The sequence below is a fragment of the Phocoena sinus genome, chromosome 12 (assembly GCF_008692025.1).
Source record: "Phocoena sinus isolate mPhoSin1 chromosome 12, mPhoSin1.pri, whole genome shotgun sequence".
Lineage (NCBI taxonomy): Eukaryota > Metazoa > Chordata > Mammalia > Artiodactyla > Phocoenidae > Phocoena > Phocoena sinus.
The window spans coordinates 57,822,193-57,842,747 of record NC_045774.1 but is presented as its reverse complement, the minus strand read 5'-3'; the positions used below and the strand labels follow the sequence as shown (position 1 = coordinate 57,842,747).

Here is a 20,555-nt window from a genome sequence, read left to right as displayed (position 1 = left end):
CTCTGAGGAGGTAGACTTCGATTATTGGCAAAACAGGAAGAATGAGTCAGCTCAGGAGTTCCACAGGGAAGGTAGAAATGAGGTGGTGCTTGTGTCTGCCTATGTCTGACTGAGAGCAACAGAGGGAGGGAGAGAGAAAGAAAGGAGAGATGAGATGGGTGAGGAGAGACAGAGGCAAAAACAAAGAGGGGTACACATACTCTACACAGCCCAGACCTCATCCTCATGTGGAACTCACAGGGCAAACTCAAGAACCCGGCTTTGTGCGAAGGTAAAACCACCACCACTACCCCCACCAGAAACAACCTGCCCCTCATCCCCACAATCAAAACGAACTAGAGTTCAGAGAACGGACACTCTCTGGAAGAGAATTTTTTAGGCTGAAAGGGTCCTGAAGCCAACGGCATGCTTTTTGACTTGAATACACCTCATGTCCTCAATACTTATTCTGAATCGATTTCAAGAATTCCCTAAGCATATCAAGCTGGGTCTTGGCATTTAAATTCAACCACATTTCACAGTGATGTTAACTGTTTCTGCAAAGGATAGATTTATCCAAATCTACAGATATTTTCCTTTGTTTTCTGCTATTATAGATTATACTTAAAATGCAAGCTTGACAATATATCTGTGTTTTGTATCAAATACATTTCATTCAATTATTGTGAAAGGTAGCAGTGAAATATATACAAACTGTACAGACAGTATGCACATGTAGTGTGATGAAAATATTTGTACAGTAGTGTGTAGACTATAAAATACTTTTGTAAATAGCTCTTAATACCAAGTATGAGGCAGACATTAGTACTGTCTCCTTTTCACAGATGGGAAAACTGAAACTCACATAAGTCCAGTGACTGTCATTGCAATGGTGAAAAGTGGTAAGTTAAGACTTGATTTTCGTTTTCTAATTTCATTTTCTGTGCTCATCACATTATAGTCCACAACCTCTGAATGATTTACATATACCCTGTCTTATTTCAAGGAGGATTTAAAGTGGTTTACATCTATCCTTTTTTTCCCCTACCTAACAGAAAAATGCAGACTCCAGACAAAAGTATTATGCATTTAGCTGATTATTGTCTCTGAACAAATTCTGTCAACAGGATTTTTTAAAACCTAAAATTTCAAAATAAATTTTAACCCACCACTTGGTTATAAAACTACATCTTAATATTTGATATGCAGGCATTAAATATCTTTTGAAACATAAGTGAATTCTGGGTTTAAATAATCCAAATTACTGTGACTGAATTAAGTCAACTTCACTGCAAGGAAATAGCAACACTGACTTAGGTCACTAAAAGAAAAACTATCATTTTCAATGTGCATCAAGAGGCATGTTAACAGATGCATAATGAGATGTAGCTCTAAGATCCATTGTTAAAAACTTTCTAAACTTCAGTTTGCAAAGTCTGTGAATTTAGTCCTCAGTGTCTTCCAGCTGTGGCTGTAGGGTGAGCATATGGAGCGGACAGAGATGCTCCAGCCTCTCTACTCCCTCTCAGCATTCTGATGACCTGCATTCTCTCTTCTTCCTCCCTTTAGCCTTTTTCCTCTTCAAGGAAACTTTCTCCTTTTCCTCACATCTCCTGATAGTCATCCTAACGTATCTAGTGATAGTGTAGGGACTGCAAAAACCACATGAAAATAAGCTCATGAGGAAGGTTGAAATGGCTAGAAAATGTTGCTACATTTGTTCAAATGAAATGACATAAACATAATACATGGTCAGAGTTGAAGAGAAAGACTTACTTAGTCCAGAATGAGAAAAAAAATTTCATTAATTTATAGAAACCAAGTTGTTACTTATGGAACATCATGAAAGTGCAAAATACTATGGAAAGATCATCAAAAACAATGAAAGTGTGAGAAACTCACAGCCAAGAGGAGCCTAAGGAGACATGACAACTAAATGTAATGTGGTGTCCTGAATGGAATCCTAGAATAGAAAAAGGACATTAAGTAAACTAAAGAATTCTGAATAAGTATGGACTTTAGTTAATCATAATATATCAATAAAGGTTCACTAATTGTGACAAATGTACCATATTGATGTGAGATGTTAATTACAGAGGAAAACTGAGTGTGGGATATACAGGAAATCTCTGTACTATCTTTGTAACTTTTCTGTAAGTCTAAAACTATTCTAAAATACAAAGTTTACCTGAAAAAGAAACTATGGAGATTCATCCTAGGCAGCCTGTTAAAACATTAGTTGTTAGACATCTGATAGAAACTGCACTATTTAGTTCAAGAGCTCCCAGAAGTTTTACAATGATGGGAAAACGTGAAGAAAAGCTTTCTTGACAGAAAGGCACACTCCTTTAAAGGTTCAGGTCAGCTGCAAGTAATGATACAATATTTTGTCAATAATTAAAATGCTATAAGTACATTTACAAGAATCTTTTTCAATAGCAACAGTTGTTCACAGTAACTTTCTCCTGAACTTTTACCCCCAGAAGGTTAGCATTCAGGAAGCTCAGCTGCTGTCTAACAAACTTAATTAATCAAAAAGTCATTTCCGAGCTGTAACTATGAGTAAAAGCGCTTCAAGTGTGCTAGCAAGCCTACAAGTTAATCAAAATGCTAATGCAGTACAAATTAAAGTTGTGATTAACATTTCACAGTAGCTGCTTAAGTGAATTGATCACACAAATGGGTTAAGCATTACTCATTTCCTACAGCCCCAACCGGGAAAAGGGTTGTTATGTGGGTATGAGGAGAAGAGCTGGAGGTAGAAGGATCCTTCATAATAGCATCATATCATCAATAAACCAGTACCAAATTGTCATTCAAAGGCTTACAGGTAGAGTCATCCAGGGGGAAATAGCCTTCCAAATTATATTATAGTCCTTGAAGGGAGATCACCTGTAAATCCACAAGAGTAAGTGAAGGTGTTTTACACCTCAAAATCCACACATTTGTGTTAGTTTTGGAAATGCTAAATGCATTAGCTCTGTGTTGCGTCTGTCGTGGGGAATGGTGCTTTGTTTTAGGTGTTTTGGGTGTTCTACTGTGGAATTAAAATGTAACTTTGATACAGGATAAAATAAGCACTAGCTGGATGATGATTCTGCACCATAGTGCAGATCTTTGCATCTGGAAGAATAATCACTCAGGATTAAGTTCATTTAAAATTATTTGTTTTGAAATACACATCCATTAATGAAACCTCACTAGGCTTCTATGGCAAGATATGAGCTCCTGGCAGTCTTGCTAGGAAAGCAGCCTGAATTAGACTTCCCTGTCTCTATGAATTTGATAAGGTCACATGAATGTTTACAACAAACAGACTACATTTGTTAGTAGACAATTCAGATTTGGCAGATAATTTTAAAAACATTGTGAGAATCCACACACAGTAAATCTCCCTTTTCAATCCTCTCTTTTTTTTTTTTTTTTTAAACATCTTTATTGGGGTATAATTGCTTTACAATGGTGTGTTAGTTTCTGCTTTACAACAAAGTGAATCAGCTATACATATACATATGTTCCCATATGTCTTCCCTCTTGCGTCTCCCTCCCTCCCACTCTCCCCATCCCACCCTTCCAGGCTGTCACAAAGCACCGAGCTAATATCCCTGTGCCTTGCGGCTGCTTCCCCCCAGCTATCTACCTTACTACGTTTGTTAGTGTGTATATGTCCATGACTCTCTCTCGCCCTGTCAAAACTCACCCTTCCCCCTCCCCATATCCTTAAGTCCGTTCTCCAGTAGGTCTGCGTCTTTATTCCTATCTTACCCCTAGGTTCTTCATGACATTTTTTTCCCTTAAATTCCATATATATGTGTTAGCATACGGTATTTGTCTTTTTCTTTCTGACTTACTTCACTCTGTATGACAGATTCTAGGTCTATCCATCTCATTACAAATAGCTCAATTTCATTTCTTTTTAAGGCTGAGTAATATTCCATTGTGTATATGTGCCACATCTTCTTTATCCATTCATCCGATGATGGGCGCTTAGGTTGTTTCCATGTCCTGGCTATTGTAAATAGAGCTGCAATGAACATTTTGGTACATGACTCTCTTTGAATTTTGGTTTTCTCAGGGTATATGCCAAGTAGTGGGATTGCTGGGTCATATGGTAATTCTATTTGTAGTTTTTTAAGGAACCTCCATACTGTTCTCCACAGTGGCTGAACCAATTCACATTCCCACCAGCAGTGCAAGAGTGTCCCCTTTTCTCCACACCCTCTCCAGCATTTATTGTTTCTTGATTTTTTGATGATGGCCATTCTGACTGGTGTGAGATGATATCTCATTGTAGTTTTGATTTGCATTTCTCTAATGATTAATGATGTTGAGCATTCTTTCATGTGTTTGTTGGCATTCTGTATATCTTCTTTGGAGAAATGTCTATTTAGGTCTTCTGCCCATTTTTGGATGGGGTTGTTTGTTTTTTTGTTATTGAGCTGCATGAGCTGCTTGTAAATTTTGGAGATTAATCCTTTGTCAGTTGCTTCATTTGCAAATGTTTTCTCCCATTCTGAGGGTTGTCTTTTGGTCTTGGTTATGGTTTCCTTTGCTGTGCAAAAGCTTTGAAGTTTCATTAGGTCCCATTTGTTTATTTTTGTTTTTATTTCCATTACTCTAGGAGGTGGGTCAGAAAGGATCTTGCTGTGATTTATGTCATAGAGTGTTCTTCCTATGTTTTCTTCTAAGAGTTTGATAGTTTCTGGCCTTACATTTAGGTCTTTAATCCATTTTGAGCTTATTTTTGTGTATGGTGTTAGGGAGTGATCTAATCTCATACTTTTACATGTACCTGTCCAGTTTTCCCAGCACCATTTATTGAAGAGGCTGTCCTTTCTCCACTGTACATTCCTGCCTCCTTTATCAAAGATAAGGTGTCCATATGTGCGTGGGTTTATCTCTGGGCTTTCTATCCTGTTCCACTGATCTATCTTTCTGTTTTTGTGCCAGTACCATACTGTCTTGATTACTGTTGCTTTGTAATATAGTCTGAAGTCAGGGAGCCTTATTCCTCCAGCTCCTTTTTTCGTTCTAAAGATTGCTTTGGCTATTCGGGGTCTTTTGTGTTTCCATACAAATTGCGAAATTTTTTGTTCTAGTTCTGTGAAAAATGCCAGTGGTAGTTTGATAGGGATTGCATTGAATCTGTAGATTGCTTTGGGTAGTAGAGTCATTTTCACAATGTTGATTCTTCCCATCCAAGAACATGGTATATCTCTCCATCTATTTGTATCATCTTTAATTTCTTTCATCAGTGTCTTATAATTTTCTGCATACAGGTCTTTCGTATCCTTAGGTAGGTTTATTCCTAGATATTTTATTCTTTTTGTTGCAATGGTAAATGGGAGTGTTTTCTTGATTTCACTTTCAGATTTTTCATCATTAGTATATAGGAATGCCAGAGATTTCTGTGCATTAATTTTGTATCCTGCTACTTTACCAAATTCATTGATTAGCTCTAGTAGTTTTCTGGTAGCATCTTTAGGATTCTCTATGTATAGTATCATGTCATCTGCAAACAGTGACAGCTTTACTTCTTCTTTTCCGATTTGGATTCCTTTTATTTCCTTTTCTTCTCTGATTGCTGTGGCTAAAACTTCCAAAACTATGTTGAATAAGAGTGGTGAGAGTGGGCAACCTTGTCTTGTTCCTGATCTTAGTGGAAATGCTTTCAGTTTTTCACCATTGAGGATGATGTTTGCTGTGGGCTTGTCATATATGGCTTTTATTATGTTTAGGAAAGTTCCCTCTATGCCTACTTTCTGGAGGGTTTTTATCATAAATGGGTGTTGAATTTTGTCGAAAGCTTTCTCTGCATCTATTGAGATGATCATATGGTTTTTCTCCTTCAATTTGTTAATATAGTTTATCACATTGATAGATTTGCGTATATTGAAGAATCCTTGCATTCCTGGAATAAACCCCACTTGATCATGGTGTATGATCCTTTTAATGTGCTGTTGGATTCTGTTTGCTAGTATTTTGTTGAGGATTTTTGCATCTATGTTCATCAGTGATATTGGCCTGTAGTTTTCTTTCTTTGTGACATCCTTGTCTGGTTTTGGTATCAAGGTGATGGTGGCTTCGTAGAAGGAATTTGGGAGTGTTCCTCCCTCTGCTATATTTTGGAAGAGTTTGAGAAGGATAGGTGTTAGCTCTTCTCTAAACGTTTGATAGAATTCACCTGTGAAGCCATCTGGTCCTGGGCTTTTGTTTGTTGGAAGGTTTTTAATCACAGTTTCAATTTCAGTGCTTGTGATTGGTCTGTTCATATTTTCTATTTCTTCCTGATTCAGTCTTGGCAGGTTGTGCATTTCTAAGAATTTGTCCATTTCTTCCAGATTGTCCATTTTATTGGCATAGAGTTGCTTGTAGTAATCTCTCATGATTTTTTTTATTTCTGCAGTGTCAGTTGTTACTTCTCCTTTTTCCAATCCTCTCTTAAGAAAGAACTTAGAAAGGAAAAAGTGAAATATTTATTCATTCCATTCACCCATGATATATTGAGAACTATTATGTGCCAAGAATTATGCCCAAGTCACCTTAACAGTCAGTGACACTATAAATAGTTATTGATGAGGTTCCAGCATATTTTGAATATGAATCAGAATCCTCTAAATGTATGCTCATAGTATTAATATTCCTTGAAACATACCCATAAAAATATAAAAGATATATTTAAAACTTAATAGTGTAATTTTCATCTTAGGATCCTTTAACGACTTCAGTTGCAGAAATGAACTCTTTGTAGATTACTAATTATGTATAATCCAATTCTGGAAGTCTAAAAATTATTTATTTATCACCCTTCCATCTTTTTCTCAAAATGATTTGAAGAAGCTTTCTGAAGCCTATTGTGCTGTACTGTCTACTTAAAGATAAGCTTTTCATTTGATCTAATCATAATAATTATAAGCATTTAAAAAATGTGAAAGGATTCTACTAAGAATATACAGGAGATTTTATCTACCATTGCTACATCAAAACATTGCTTACAAGTATTGGATTAAGGATTTGACCAAGTACTTCTTTTGATAAGCTCGGCACCACTTGGACTATTTTCACTGCTAACTGTATTTGACTCTATGATTCTAGAACTTGTTCATTTAATTGACACTGACATTCTTCAATACATTTAATTTATAGCCCACTGAGCCTGTGCTTAGTGCATCCATAGGTAAATACTCCTCAAAGGTTATGTTAGCCTTGCTCCATGGCAGTTCTATCTCCTGGTATCATCAAATATTTCTAGCTTTTTAATCTACTAAAAATGGGGATCATTTGTTAATAGAAATATAGACCCAGCTATAGTCAAAGTATCTCTCAGTTAAAATAACCAGATCAATAAAAAATATTCATATCATTGTGTCTTTTGCTTCCCTTATCCTATTCTTTTCTATTCTCAGACTCTAATATATGCATACATTCATATCTTAAGTTTATTGATTAAAATACTCAAAAAAATAGTTTGAAGACACAATGTGTTTTCAGAATAGCTGTGGGTTATAGAAAATATATGATACTAGTTATCTGAAATGTAATACACTTTAAGTTTATCAGAAACTGTTAGAGAGATAAAGAGGTCAAATTATTGTTTTGAAGTTTGGGCTAAACAACAACCCTACCAATAAACTTTTAGGGATTCGGTTTTGCAAATTTAAGAGGGTTTTCTGAATAGAGGAAAGCATACCAGTTCATACATTTCCCCCCTTTCTCTATTTATGCAGCTTATTAAAGTTATTTTTTGACAAGCACCTTTTGTGACAATTGATAAATCCTATTGGAACATGATAACATTAATTTGAGTGGTATATGAGTTACATATTATCTCGTGTGAAAGAGAAGAAAGGCTGGAAACTTAGTTGTTCAAAAAAACTTGGGCCTTAAAGAAAATGATGTAAAATGACAGCTCCTATATTAAAGTCAGATGCAAGAATTTATGAAACAATGGAAACTTACCCACCAGAACTTGGCTCCTTAAAGGTCTTCCTTTCAGGCACTGAATCACCTAAATTATTTTCAAAGCCAGTCTCCTGGTTTACCTTTTGCCTACTTCCATTAGTGCAATGGAACATGAATTCAATCTATATAAACATGTGCCTTGGTATACAGAATACAGAACTTCACACTCCCTCAACAGTAAAGAGGAGATGTCTGTTATCTTTTGGGGGAATTGGTAGCTCTGTATCTTGGGACAGGGAATCTCTGAGATTGCCTATTGTTACTAGACGTTTGAAGTTTTTCAAAAAGGACCAGGGGGATGGACAAAAGCTGCCTCCAGGGGAGCCCCGCTAGTGGTAGTTACCCAGTGAAAGAAGCCAAGAACCTAACCTAAGCAGAGAAGGCAAACGGTGAAGAATGAAAGAGGAACATAAAATGTGTGTATGTGTGTTGTAATAGTAAACCTAAGCACAGTCATTACAGTGTGCATCACTACTTATTATTAGGAGTATCTTATAATTATTATGGCATTCCTTTTTCTTCCTGTGGTTGTATCAGCGATCTGATCTTTCCCCCATTATTTCCAATTATTGTAGTTTTAGGGGAGACTCTGAAGAAGTAAATGGTTAATTCACTGTGTTACCTAGCATGATATAAAATCCTCGAGAAGGATCATAAGCAGCTGAAACAAAAAACATATCAACTGGACACTATAGAGTGATATAATAAAGCAATTACAAATATCAGTCATATTAACAAGTCCCTCTTGGAAACTGGTTAAAGTAATTATAGGCAGACTGTTGAAAGGGAACTAGAGTAATTAAAGGGAAGTGACTTGAGTATACATTGAAAAGAAGGGATTAATTAAAAAATATTATTCATGTTGTAGTGGGAATTCTTGGTCTAAAAAAATGTAGAAATTCCTGTGAAGTTCTCATATTTTAAAATAAATCCTGACTAGGCCATGAGTACAATTTTTAGATCCATCTTTACAGGGCAAAGGGAACCCAGTAAGATAAACTTTTATTATATACCCAACCTATGCTGAAAACTGTTTTTCTTTCTGCTATGATCTTGGGAAAGTTACTTAGGTTTCATCTGTAAAATAAGGATAATAATTGTACTGCTTCCTTGGATTATTAGGGCCAACGAGTCTATGCAATATGAAGCAAGTAGAACAGAGCCTGGTACAAAGAAAATCCTCAATAAATGTTCACCAGCACCACTGTTAATGATGGCCTGCCTTATGGACCATAATTAAATAGCAATTTTTTGGTGTGGAGTACAGGGATGGTATGCAGTTCTCCAAATATCCTGGTTGAATTTGGTATTTAATATACATTAATTCCAATTTCAATTTGGAAGCACAGGTTTCCAGAGATCTTTCTAATCAATCTACACTGTCTTATTTCTGTGTGTGTGTGTGTGTTCTCCTTTCATGAGGTGTATCGTGTAGTCGTTAAGAGTATTACTGTGTACACAGATGTTTTGATCTATTAAACTTAGGCTGCAGGGTAGATAGCATTAGCTGAAGGGTAAATATGGCCTCTACTATATCTGAAAGCAACTTTCCAGAATTAACCCAGCAAACTGACAGCACAATTACACTTTGAATCACACAGCCCTTTGGTCCTCAGCTCACTGAGTCAGCTCCTCGAGCCATGGTTTCCCTTTTTTCCTTAAACATCTGAAATGTCCAGTTACTGGGCAGTTTTGCTGTAGATACCACAGAGGAGGTAGTGGGCGTGGCTAAGATATAAACCTGTACTCTTATACTATTTGGCTTGGTATTTAATTATCTTTCACTTAAACGAAGATGATTTTAACGTAAAGACTTAGGGCGCTTCTTAGAAAAGATCAGAGCTATTAGAGCAGGATTTAAAGTCCTGCTATCTCCATTTGGTTTCAGCATGGACTGCCTCAAAAGATCACCTTTTAACTAAGTTATTTGACTTATTTGAAAACCAATTTCTTTGTCCTTGATTAAAAAAACAGTGTGGGGCTAATCAAAACACCAGACACTTTTCATCAGTTCTGACTTTGCCATCAAATTTGAAAAATTTAGGCAAGTCACTTTAATTTTTGGTATTTCTTATGTATCATCTTCCCATAAAAGCTAACATAAAGTTTTTCTTGGGTACATCTGGCACACAAAATATGTCACATCATTTACTACATATTACAAATATATTTTAGAGTTAACATAATCAAGAAGAGGATCTCAAAGACTAATGGCAAGAATAATCAATTCCATAATTGCTCAATTTATAAACTAGTGTATTTTAAGCAGGTTTAAAAAATTTGAGATACGTACAGAAAGTTTCACTCTTATTTTTGTTGGGTGGGATGGAGATGGAAATGCTAGTAACAGTAAAATATTAAGAACCATGACAAAAACACCTTTAACCCAAAAATGACATAAATGACCTTGATACCTAATTTCAAATGGGTACAAGAAGAGAAGGCAGGCTATACTGTGCATTCTGACCTCAAGCCAGAGTGAATACTACTACCACAACTATGTTTTTCTTTTGTAAAAGATTCCCCAGGACACGGGTAGTCATACAGAGTTTTCATAATCTAAATGGTAGCTCATGTAAAAGGTACATTTCTATATATTAAAGGGAAAAATAACCTTAGAGTTAAATGACCATGAAAAAGCAAGGAAGTAAAAGAATTACTAAGAATGAGGAGACTAAGATAGACCTAGCTCGAGTCCTCAAATCATTGTTTACTTTATAAATATTAACTAATGTCACACTCTTGTAAGGTGTGATTTTTACTCAGACAGCAGGGGTTCAGTGACTTGCCTAAGGCCTTATACTAAGGCTCTAAGTAGCAGAGCTGAATTTATAGTAAGAGCTGGTGGCACTGAGTCCCATACACAGAACACAAGGTCATGTTGATGTCGCATGAGGGCAGTATTATAATTTTCAATCAGCCAGCAGGACTGCAGCTTGGAAAACTGCTTGAACCAGTGCTTTCTAGGCCAATAGTATCCATGTATCAAATGAGAACAATAGGGTACAATGATGAAAACTGTCACTCAGTCATGGAAAATTTTATCAAGTCATGACTTCCCCCCCAGATTTTCCATTAACAACCCTAATATTCTTTCCTCTTCCTGACTTGTTACTTTTATCACAATCTTACAAAGAAACTGCAGGAATGAGGGGATTTAGGATATGAAGCTGGTTGCCATCCCTTTACAACTAAGTTTCTTTCCAGGTGGCTTCTGAAAAGCCAAATCCATATTTATAAGCATAACTAATGTTATAATTTACACTAAAGGAAAACTGCACACACAATGTCTGACAACAGGGAACTAATTAAGTAAACTATGACCTTCTTATGAAGAAATAGAGTGCAGCCATTAGAAATTATGCTTGAGAAGAATATTTAATGTTGTAAATTATTAAGTTAAAAAAGGATATAAAATAACATGATAAAAATGTGCAAAGGAAGAAAGTGAGAGAGCAAGTGTTTATTTGTGTAAATGCAAAAAGAAAAAGAAACTCTGAGCCTCCAAAGACAAAAAAGAACTATACACAACTACTGTAGTTAGTAAACTTGTTTTTTTGCAGGAGTAAGCGTTAGTTATTCTAAAACTACATCAGAATTGTGCTAGAATGGAGGAATTAAGTAAACGTATTTTGATTAATAAGAGCCAAGTTTCTCACAGGTGGAGAAAAGAGTCAAAATTTAAAAAAGGGGAAGGCTAAAATGAACCCTTGGTGTTAAACTAGAATTGGAGGTATTAGAATGAACTCATGGTTTTATGAATACAAATGTTTTCCACATACCCAAACACACACACACACAGCTAAGCAGATATACAAATAGATATAGATGTCTATGTATATATACTTATATTTCCTAGCTTTGCCCACTGAGGGGGCCAGAGGCAATAATATCCAGGCAGTGATGGAGTCAACAAGCACCCAGATTTTAGTCTCTAAAACCACTCTCTAATAAAAACAAACATTCGTGAGCCTATACTTATAAATAAATAAATATATAAATAAATGAATAAAGTAAATAAAAAAATGGAGGAAAACAGAAATTCTGGGAATGATGGGAATAGAAAATCACAGTAGTAATGATTGTTTCAGGCAAAAGTCACCAATGGATGATGAAAATAATGTAGGAAAATATGATGAGAAACAGGATAACTGCATAATCTCAAAGTATATCACCACAACATATTAGTTACAAAAGGAAAAAAAGTAATTTTACAGTGGAGAAACCTGGCAGACACCACCTCAAGTGTACAAAGTTAACATCCCCGGTAATAACACACATCCATGTCACAAGTCTCCCGATAAGATACACCGAGAGGACAAAACATCACTTCTATTGTATTCTTGCCAGTAATATATAACTTCAATGTAATTATGAGGGGATATCAGGCAAACCCAAGCTGAGGGATAGCGCTATAAGATACCTGGCCAATACTCCTCACAAGTGCCAATGTCCTGAAAGTCAAGGAGACTAGAGCGGACATGACAACTAAACGCAATGTGGGATCCTGGACTGGATCCTGGAACAGAGAAACGCATTAGTGGGATAAAATCCAAATGGACAAAACTGGAATGAGGTCTGTAGATTACTTAACAGGATTGGATCAGTACTGAGGCAAGATGTTAACATTAGGGGAAGCTGGGTGAAAGATATATGGAAATTTCATTGTACTATTTTTATAAACTTTTTATGTCTGAAGTTATTTCAAAATGAAAAAATTAAAAAAAAATTTTTGAATTAAAATAAATTAATTCTTTAACAAAAAAAGAGCCTCATATTGATGGGGGTAAAGATATAATTACTATGAATGACTTTAATTTTAATACATTGTTTTTTCAAATTTCTACAATGAAGTGTATTACTTTTATAATTAAAGAGAAAACGATTTCTCTTTAGATGTTATTTAGAAGGAGTAAAAAAATATCAGGAAATACAAATATCCACGAAACTGTACATAATATTGAAATAGAGGCTAAAAGTACCTGATTGAATCCTTTTCCCTTACAGTAAATTTAGAAATAGACTTCTTGTGAAACTGCTAATTTCTATTATTATATAGCCTTTGAATCATTATTAACTGAGTGGTGAAAAGGTATGCATGAGTTGATATACACTGTAACTTTTATATATGATATAAATATGTACACCTATTAAGTATACCTGTAAGTATAAAAATTTAATTCCTCCTGCAACATTTCTCCAACCCTTCCTGATCCCTGAGTTCATTAACAGGTCAGTGTTTGAGGGGGAAAAAATAGCTAGAGGAAACACAAATGAGTATCCAGGGCCACAGGTAAAACTTTAGGAACTTTAACCTTCGTTTATAAAGTGTGACTAATAAAGAGTGGCAAACCATCTTCCTAGAGAGATAAACCAAATGTTAGTTACAAAAAAGGTGTAAAAATAATTTACTTGTTTATTATAGCCTTATTTCCCTTCTAATTCCTGATAGTTTGTGCATACTCTATTTTATGAAACAGGCCTATTCTTTTAAATAATAAAATTAAGCATTTTTTTTCCTGATCATAAAATTGTTAGCAGCTCATTTGAAAGCATTCAAACATTTCAGAAAAGCATAAAGAAGAAATTAAAAATCATCCCAAATGCTGCTACACAGAGATGGCTACTTAATCTTTTGGTCAATACTATTCTGGATCTTCTCTCTAGATATATTTTCATATATTTATGTAGATATTCTACACAGATACAGAATTAATAAATGGAATTGTAATATTTGGCAGTGTTCTATAACCTGAAAGATGCTTGGGTTATTCTAAGTCTTTAATTTTGCAAATGCCTATACACAGATCTTTACAGACTCATTTATTCTACCTTTAAAAACATTAGTCTTTTGAAAATCTTAAAAAGTGTTTTTTATATATAAATGTCCAAAAAGCCATAATGTAGAAAATCAAAATCTCTTATAAGCTCAATCCTTTAGGTGTGCTTCTCCCACCCTGCTCCTCTCACAGTCATCTCCCAGCAAATGGCAGCTCCAGCTTTCCACTTGCTCTGGAGAAAAGCTTTGGAATCATCTTTGGCTCCTTGCTCTCCCTGAAAACCCTTGTCCAATCCATTAGCAGATTCTCCTTAAAAAAATATACAGGACCCAACCAATTTTCACCAGTTTCACCCATACCAACCTGGTCCAGCCACCATCATTTCTTGCCTAGCCTTACAGCTTTCAAGGTATAAAGTTCATTGATATGGTTTCAGATTCCACACTGCAACTAACTAAGGAATATAACATGTCAAGGTTTTGTATAGTATCAGAGAATATCTACAATTTTCTGAAAAGGCTGTAAAAATACTCTTCCTTCTTTAAACTACGTATCTCAGTGAGGCTGGATTTCCTTCATATACTTCAATTAAAACACCATATTGTAACAGACTGCTTGCAAAAGGTGTTAAACGAATTTAGCTGACTTCTATTAAGCTAGACATGAAAGATACTTGCAAAAATATAAAATGCTATTACAGTTCTCACTAATTGTTTTGGAAAATAGTTATTTTTCATGAAAAATCATTACATAATAATGGGTATATTAGTGTTATTTAAAAATGAAGTAATAAATATTTGAGAATGTTTCCATTTTCATTAATATGGTAAATACTCATAGATAGAGCCACCATAACCATTACTGAACCACTGCTCTATAGCTTCCCTCTCATTCAGAGTAAAATCCAAAAGCCTTACCATGGTTTTACAAACTCTCTATGTGAGCTGACCCCATTTTATCTTAATCTCCACTCCCACCCCTCTTTGACCTCATTTCTACCCACCCCTTTTCATGTTTTTTACAATGGCCACCTTGATTTTTCTTGAATATACCTAGTAAGTTCCTACATGAATCCTGGCACTAGCTCTTCTTAGTGTTTGGAATAACCCCACAGCTCACTCCCTTCCTTTGTTTCTTAAATGTCATCTCATAAGAAAGACAGTCCCAGAATACCACATTAAAAAATAGTACAAAATGGCACCCTCCATCTTTCTCCATATATCCTTTATTATGCTTTATTATTATTTTAAAATAGCAGTGATCACCACTTGACTTATATTTTTAATTGTCTGTCTTCACCATCTCTAGTGAAAGCCCATTACAGCAGGTTCTCTTCTATTTGTTCACTGCTGTATGCTCAGAACCTAGCAAAGTACCTGGCACTTAGTTTACCTTCAGTAAATTTTGATTGAATGGATGACTAAAATTGTTATCTTACTGCATTTATATTTGCTTTTCCTTCAAAAATCCTTAATTTGAGTCACCAGATTTTTTTCTCAACAATGCTACAATAAAAATCTTTAAATGCAAGTATATTTTATTCTAAAAAGAAAAAACCCAGAAAGAATGGGAGAAAATGTAGGTAATTAGAAATGACTTTCATACCTGACATACTCTGAGAGCTTGGTCCAACACTGTTTTGGTATCAGTGTCATAATCTGGGCAGGGCAGCATGGTTCGGCTGAGATGTGCCTGCAGTAGGAGATGAGCTTTGGTGTGAGGGCTGTCAAATGAATGAGGATTTGATTCCAATGGAAGACATTTTGCCAGTTCGCTATTCATATGATCTTCATTGTGTCTTACTGGCAAATCTGTGTATTCTTCTGCATCCTGAAAAAACAAACAAACCCATATATATATAATGTACATATAAATGTACTGTATCAAAAGTATAATATTTAATGTACTTCTTAGCTTTAACTACTGACACTTAAAACATGCTTTAGGGGGGACCTTGAAGATGGCGGAAGAGTAAGACGCGGAGATCGCCTTCCTCCCCACGGATACACCAGAAATACATCCACACGTGGAACAACTCCTACAGAACTCCTACTGAAGGCTGGCAGAAGACCTCAGACCTCCCAAAAGGCAAGAAACTCCCCACGTAACTGGGTAGGGCAAAAGAAAAAACAGAGACAAAAGAATAAGGACGGCACCTGCACCAGTGGGAGGGAGCTGTGAAGGAGGAAAAGTTTCCACACACTAGGAAGCCCCTCCGCGGGCGGAGACTGAGGGAGGCAGAGGGGGGAGTTTCGGGACCGCGGAGTAGTGCACAGCGACGGGTGCGGAGGGCAAAGCGGGGAGATTCCTGCACAGAAGATCGGTGCCGACCAGCACTCACCAACCCGAGAGGCTTGCTGCTCACCCACCGGGGCGGGCGGGGCTGCGAGCTGAGGCTAAGGTTTTGGTTTTGGACGGAGCTCAGGGAGAGGACTGGGGTTGGCGGCTTGAACATAGCCTGAAGGGGTTAGTGCACCACGACTAGCCGGGAGGGAGTTCGGGGAAAAGCCTGCACCGGCCGAAGAGGCAAGAGACTTTTTCTTCCCTCTTTGTCTCCTGGTGCGCGAGGAGAGGGGTCTAAGAGCGCTGCTTAAAGGAACTCCAGAGACGGGCGCGAGCCGCGGCTAAAAGCGCGAACCCCAGAGACGGGCGCGAGCCGCGGCTGAGGGCGCGAGCCCCCGAGACGGGCGCGAGCCGCGGCTGAAAGCGCAAACCCCAGAGACGGGCGCGAGCCGCGGCTGAGGGCGCGAGCCCCCGAGACGGGCGCGAGCCGCGGCTAAAACCGCGGACCCCAGAGACGGGCGGGAGACGCTAAGGCTGCTGCTGCTGCCGCCACCAAGGGGCCTGTGTGCGAGCACAGGTCACTCTCCACACCCCTCTTCCGCGGAGCCTGTGCAGCCCGCCACTGCCAGGTTCCCGGGATCCAGGGACAACTTCCCCGGGACAGCGCACGGCGGGCCTCAGGCTGGTGCAACGTCACGCCGGCCTCTGCCGCAACGTCACGCTGCCTCTGCCGCCGCAGGCCGGCCCCGCACGCAGTGCCCCTCCTTCCCCCATCCCCCAACCCCCGGCCTGAGTGAGCCGGAGGCCCCGAATCAGCGGCTCCTTTAACCCCGTCCTGTCTGAGCGAAAAAACAGACGCCCTCCAGCGACCTACACGCAGAGGCAGGGCCAAATCCAAAGCTGAGCTCCTGTGAGCTGTGAAAACAAAGAAGAGAAAGGGAAATCTCTCCCAGCAGCCACAGAAGCAGCGGATTAAAGCTCCACAATCAACTTGATATACCCTGCATCTGTGGAATACCTGAATAGACAAGGAATGATCCCAAATTGAAGAGGTGGAATTTAGGAGCGAAATCTATGATTTTTTTCCCTTTTCCTCTTTTTGTGAAGGTGTACGTGTATGCTCCTGTGTGACATCTAGTCTGTATACTCTAGCTTCCACCATTTGTCCTAGGGCTCTATCCGTCCATGACTTTTTTTAAAAAATTCTTTTTCTTAATAATTAAGTTTAATTGTAATAACTTTATTATACTTTACCTTCGTTCTTTCTTTCCTTCCTTCCCTCCCTCCTTTAGACAACGAATCACCCCAAATTGAGGAGGTGGTCTCAGGGAGCAGGATTTATGATTTTTCCCCCTTTACCTCTTTTTGTGAAGGTGTATGTGTATGCTTCTGTGTAAGATTTTCTCTGTATAGCTTTGCTTCCAACATTTGTCCTAAGGTTCTATCCGTCCCTTTTTTTTTTTTCTAAATATTTTTTAATTCAATAACTATATTATACTTTATTTTATTTTTACTGTATCATCTTTCTTTCTGTCTTTTTTTCCTTCTTTCCCTCCTTCCTTCCTTCCTTCCTCCCTCCCTCCCTCCCTCCCTCCTTTCTTTCCTTCTTTGCTTCTTTCTTCCTTCCTTCCTTTCCTCCTTTCCTTCTTTCTTTCCTCATACTTCTACTAATTCTCTCTACTTTTTCTCCCTTTTATTCTGAGCCGTGTGGATGAAAGGCTCTTGGTGCTCCAGCCAGGAGTCAGGGCTCTGCCTCTGAAGTAGGAGAGCCAACTTCAGGTCACTGGTCAACAAGAGACCTCCCAGCTCCACATAATATTAAACAGCGGAAATCTCCCAGAGACCTCCATCTTAACACCAGCACCCAGCTTCACTCAACGACCAGCAAGCCACAGTGCTGGACAACCTATGCCAAACAACTAGCAAAACAGGAACACAACCCCACCCATTAGCAGAGAGGCTGCCTAAAATCATAATAAGGCCACAGACACCCCAAAACACACCACCAGACGTGAACCTGCCCACTAGAGAGACAAGATCCAGCCTCATCCAGCACAACACAGGCACTAGTCCCCTCCACCAGGAAGCCTACACAACCCACTGAAACAACCTTAGCCACTGGAGACAGACATCAAAAACAACGGGAACTACGAACCTGCAGCCTGCAAAAAGGAGACCCCAAACACAGTAAGATAAGCAAAATGAGAAGACAGAAAAACACACAGCAGATGAAGGAGCAAGATAAAAACCCACCAGACCTAACAAATGAAGAGGAAATAGGCAATCTACCTGAAAAAGAATTCAGAATAATGATAGTAAGGATGATCCGAAATCTTGGAAGTAGAATGGACAAAATGCAAGAAACAGTTAACAAGGACCTACAAGAACTAAAGATGAAACAAGCAACGATGAACAATGCAATAAATGAAATTAAAATCACTCTAGATAGGATCAATAGCAGAATAACTGAGGCAGAAGAATGGATAAGTGACCTGGAAGATAAAGTAGTGGAAATAACTACTGCAGAGCAGAATAAAGAAAAAAGAATGAAAAGAACTGAGGACAGTCTCAGAGACCTCTGGGACAACATGAAACGCACCAACATTCGAATTATAGGGGTTCCAGAAGAAGAAGAAAGAAAGAAAGGGACTGAGAAAATATTTGAAGAGATTATAGTTGAAAACTTCCCTAATATGGGAAAGGAAATAGTTAATCAAGTCCAGGAAGCACAGAGGGTCCCATACAGGATAAATACAAGGAGAAACACGCCAAGACACATATTAATCAAACTGTCAAAAATTAAATACAAAGAAAGCATATTAAAAGCAGCAAGGGAAAAACAACAAATAACACACAAGGGAATCCCCATAAGGTTAACAGCTGATCTCTCAGCAGAAACCCTACAAGCCAGAAGGGAGTGGCAGGACATACTGAAAGTGATGAAGGAGAATAGCCTGCAACCAAGACTACTCTACCCAGCAAGGATCTCATTCACATTTGATGGAGAAATTAAAACCTTTACAGACAAGCAAAAGCTGAGAGAGTTCAGCACCACCAAACCAGCTTTACAACAAATGCTAAAGGAACTTCTCTAGACACGAAACACAAGAGAAGGAAATGACCTATAGTAGCGAACCCAAAACAATATGTAAAATGGAAATAGGAACATACATATCGATAATTACCTTAAATGTAAATGGACTAAATGCTCCCACCAAAAGACACAGATTGGCTGAATGGATACAAAAACAAGACCCTTATATATGCTGTCTACAAGAGACCCACTTCAGAACTAGAGACACATACAGACTGAAAGTAAGGGGATGGAAAAAGATATTCCATGCAAATGGAAACCAAAAGAAAGCTGGAGTAGCAATTCTCATATCAGACAAAATAGACTTTAAAATAAGGACTATTAAAAGGGACAAAGAAGGACACTACATAATGATCAAGGGATCGATCCAAGAAGAAGATATAACAATTGTAAATATTTATGCACCCAACATAGGAGCACCTCAATACATAAGGCAAATACTAACAACCATAAAAGGGGAGATCAACAGTAACACATTCATAGTAGGGGACTTTAACACCCCACTTTCACCCATGGACAGATCATCCAAAATGAAAATAAATAAGGAAACACAAGCTTTAAATGATACATTAAACAAGATGGACTTAATTGATGTTTATAGGACACTCCATCCAAAAACAACAGAATACACATTTTTCTCAAGTGCTCATGGAACATTCTCCAGGATAGATCATATCTTGGGTCACAAATCAAGCCTTGGTAAATTTAAGAAAACTGAAATTGTATCAAGTATCTTTTCCGACCACAACGCCATGAGACTAGATATCAATTACAGGAAAAGATCTTTAAAAAATACAAACACATGGAGGCTAAACAATACACTACTTAATAATGAAGTGATCACTGAAGAAATCAAAGAGGAAATCAAAAAATACCTAGAAACAAATGACAATGGAGACACAACGACCCAAAACCTATGGGATGCAGCAAAAGCAGTTCTAAGGGGGAAGTTTATAGCAATACAAGCCCACCTTAAGAAGCAGGAAACATCTCGAATAAACAACCTAACCTTGCACCTCAAGCAATTAGAGAAAGAAGAACAAAAAAACCCCAAAGCTAGCAGAAGGAAAGAAATCATAAAAATCAGATCAGAAATAAATGAAAAAGAAATGAAGGAAACAATAGCAAAGATCAATAAAACTAAAAGCTGGTTCTTTGAGAAGATAAACAAAATAGATAAACCACTAGCCAGACTCATCAAGAAAAAAAGGGAGAAGACTCAAATCAATAGAATTAGAAATGAAAAAGGAGAAGTAACAACTGACACTGCAGAAATAAAAAAAATCATGAGAGATTACTACAAGCAACTCTATGCCAATAAAATGGACAATCTGGAAGAAATGGACAAATTCTTAGAAATGCACAACCTGCCAAGACTGAATCAGGAAGAAATAGAAAATATGAACAGACCAATCACAAGCACTGAAATTGAAACTGTGATTAAAAACCTTCCAACA

General features: G+C 37.6%; 1 protein-coding gene across 2 annotated transcripts in view; it reads right to left on the bottom strand.

The window, feature by feature from the left end:
* The window catches only part of ASCC3 (activating signal cointegrator 1 complex subunit 3), a 366,641-nt gene that overhangs the window by 17,309 nt on the left and 328,777 nt on the right, over nucleotides 1-20,555 (bottom strand). For both annotated transcript variants that reach the window (XM_032651063.1, XM_032651064.1), the window contains exon 37: nucleotides 15,327-15,551. In XM_032651063.1, coding sequence (XP_032506954.1) covers nucleotides 15,327-15,551 — 225 coding nt within the window. The remainder of the gene's footprint in view (nucleotides 1-15,326; nucleotides 15,552-20,555) is intronic.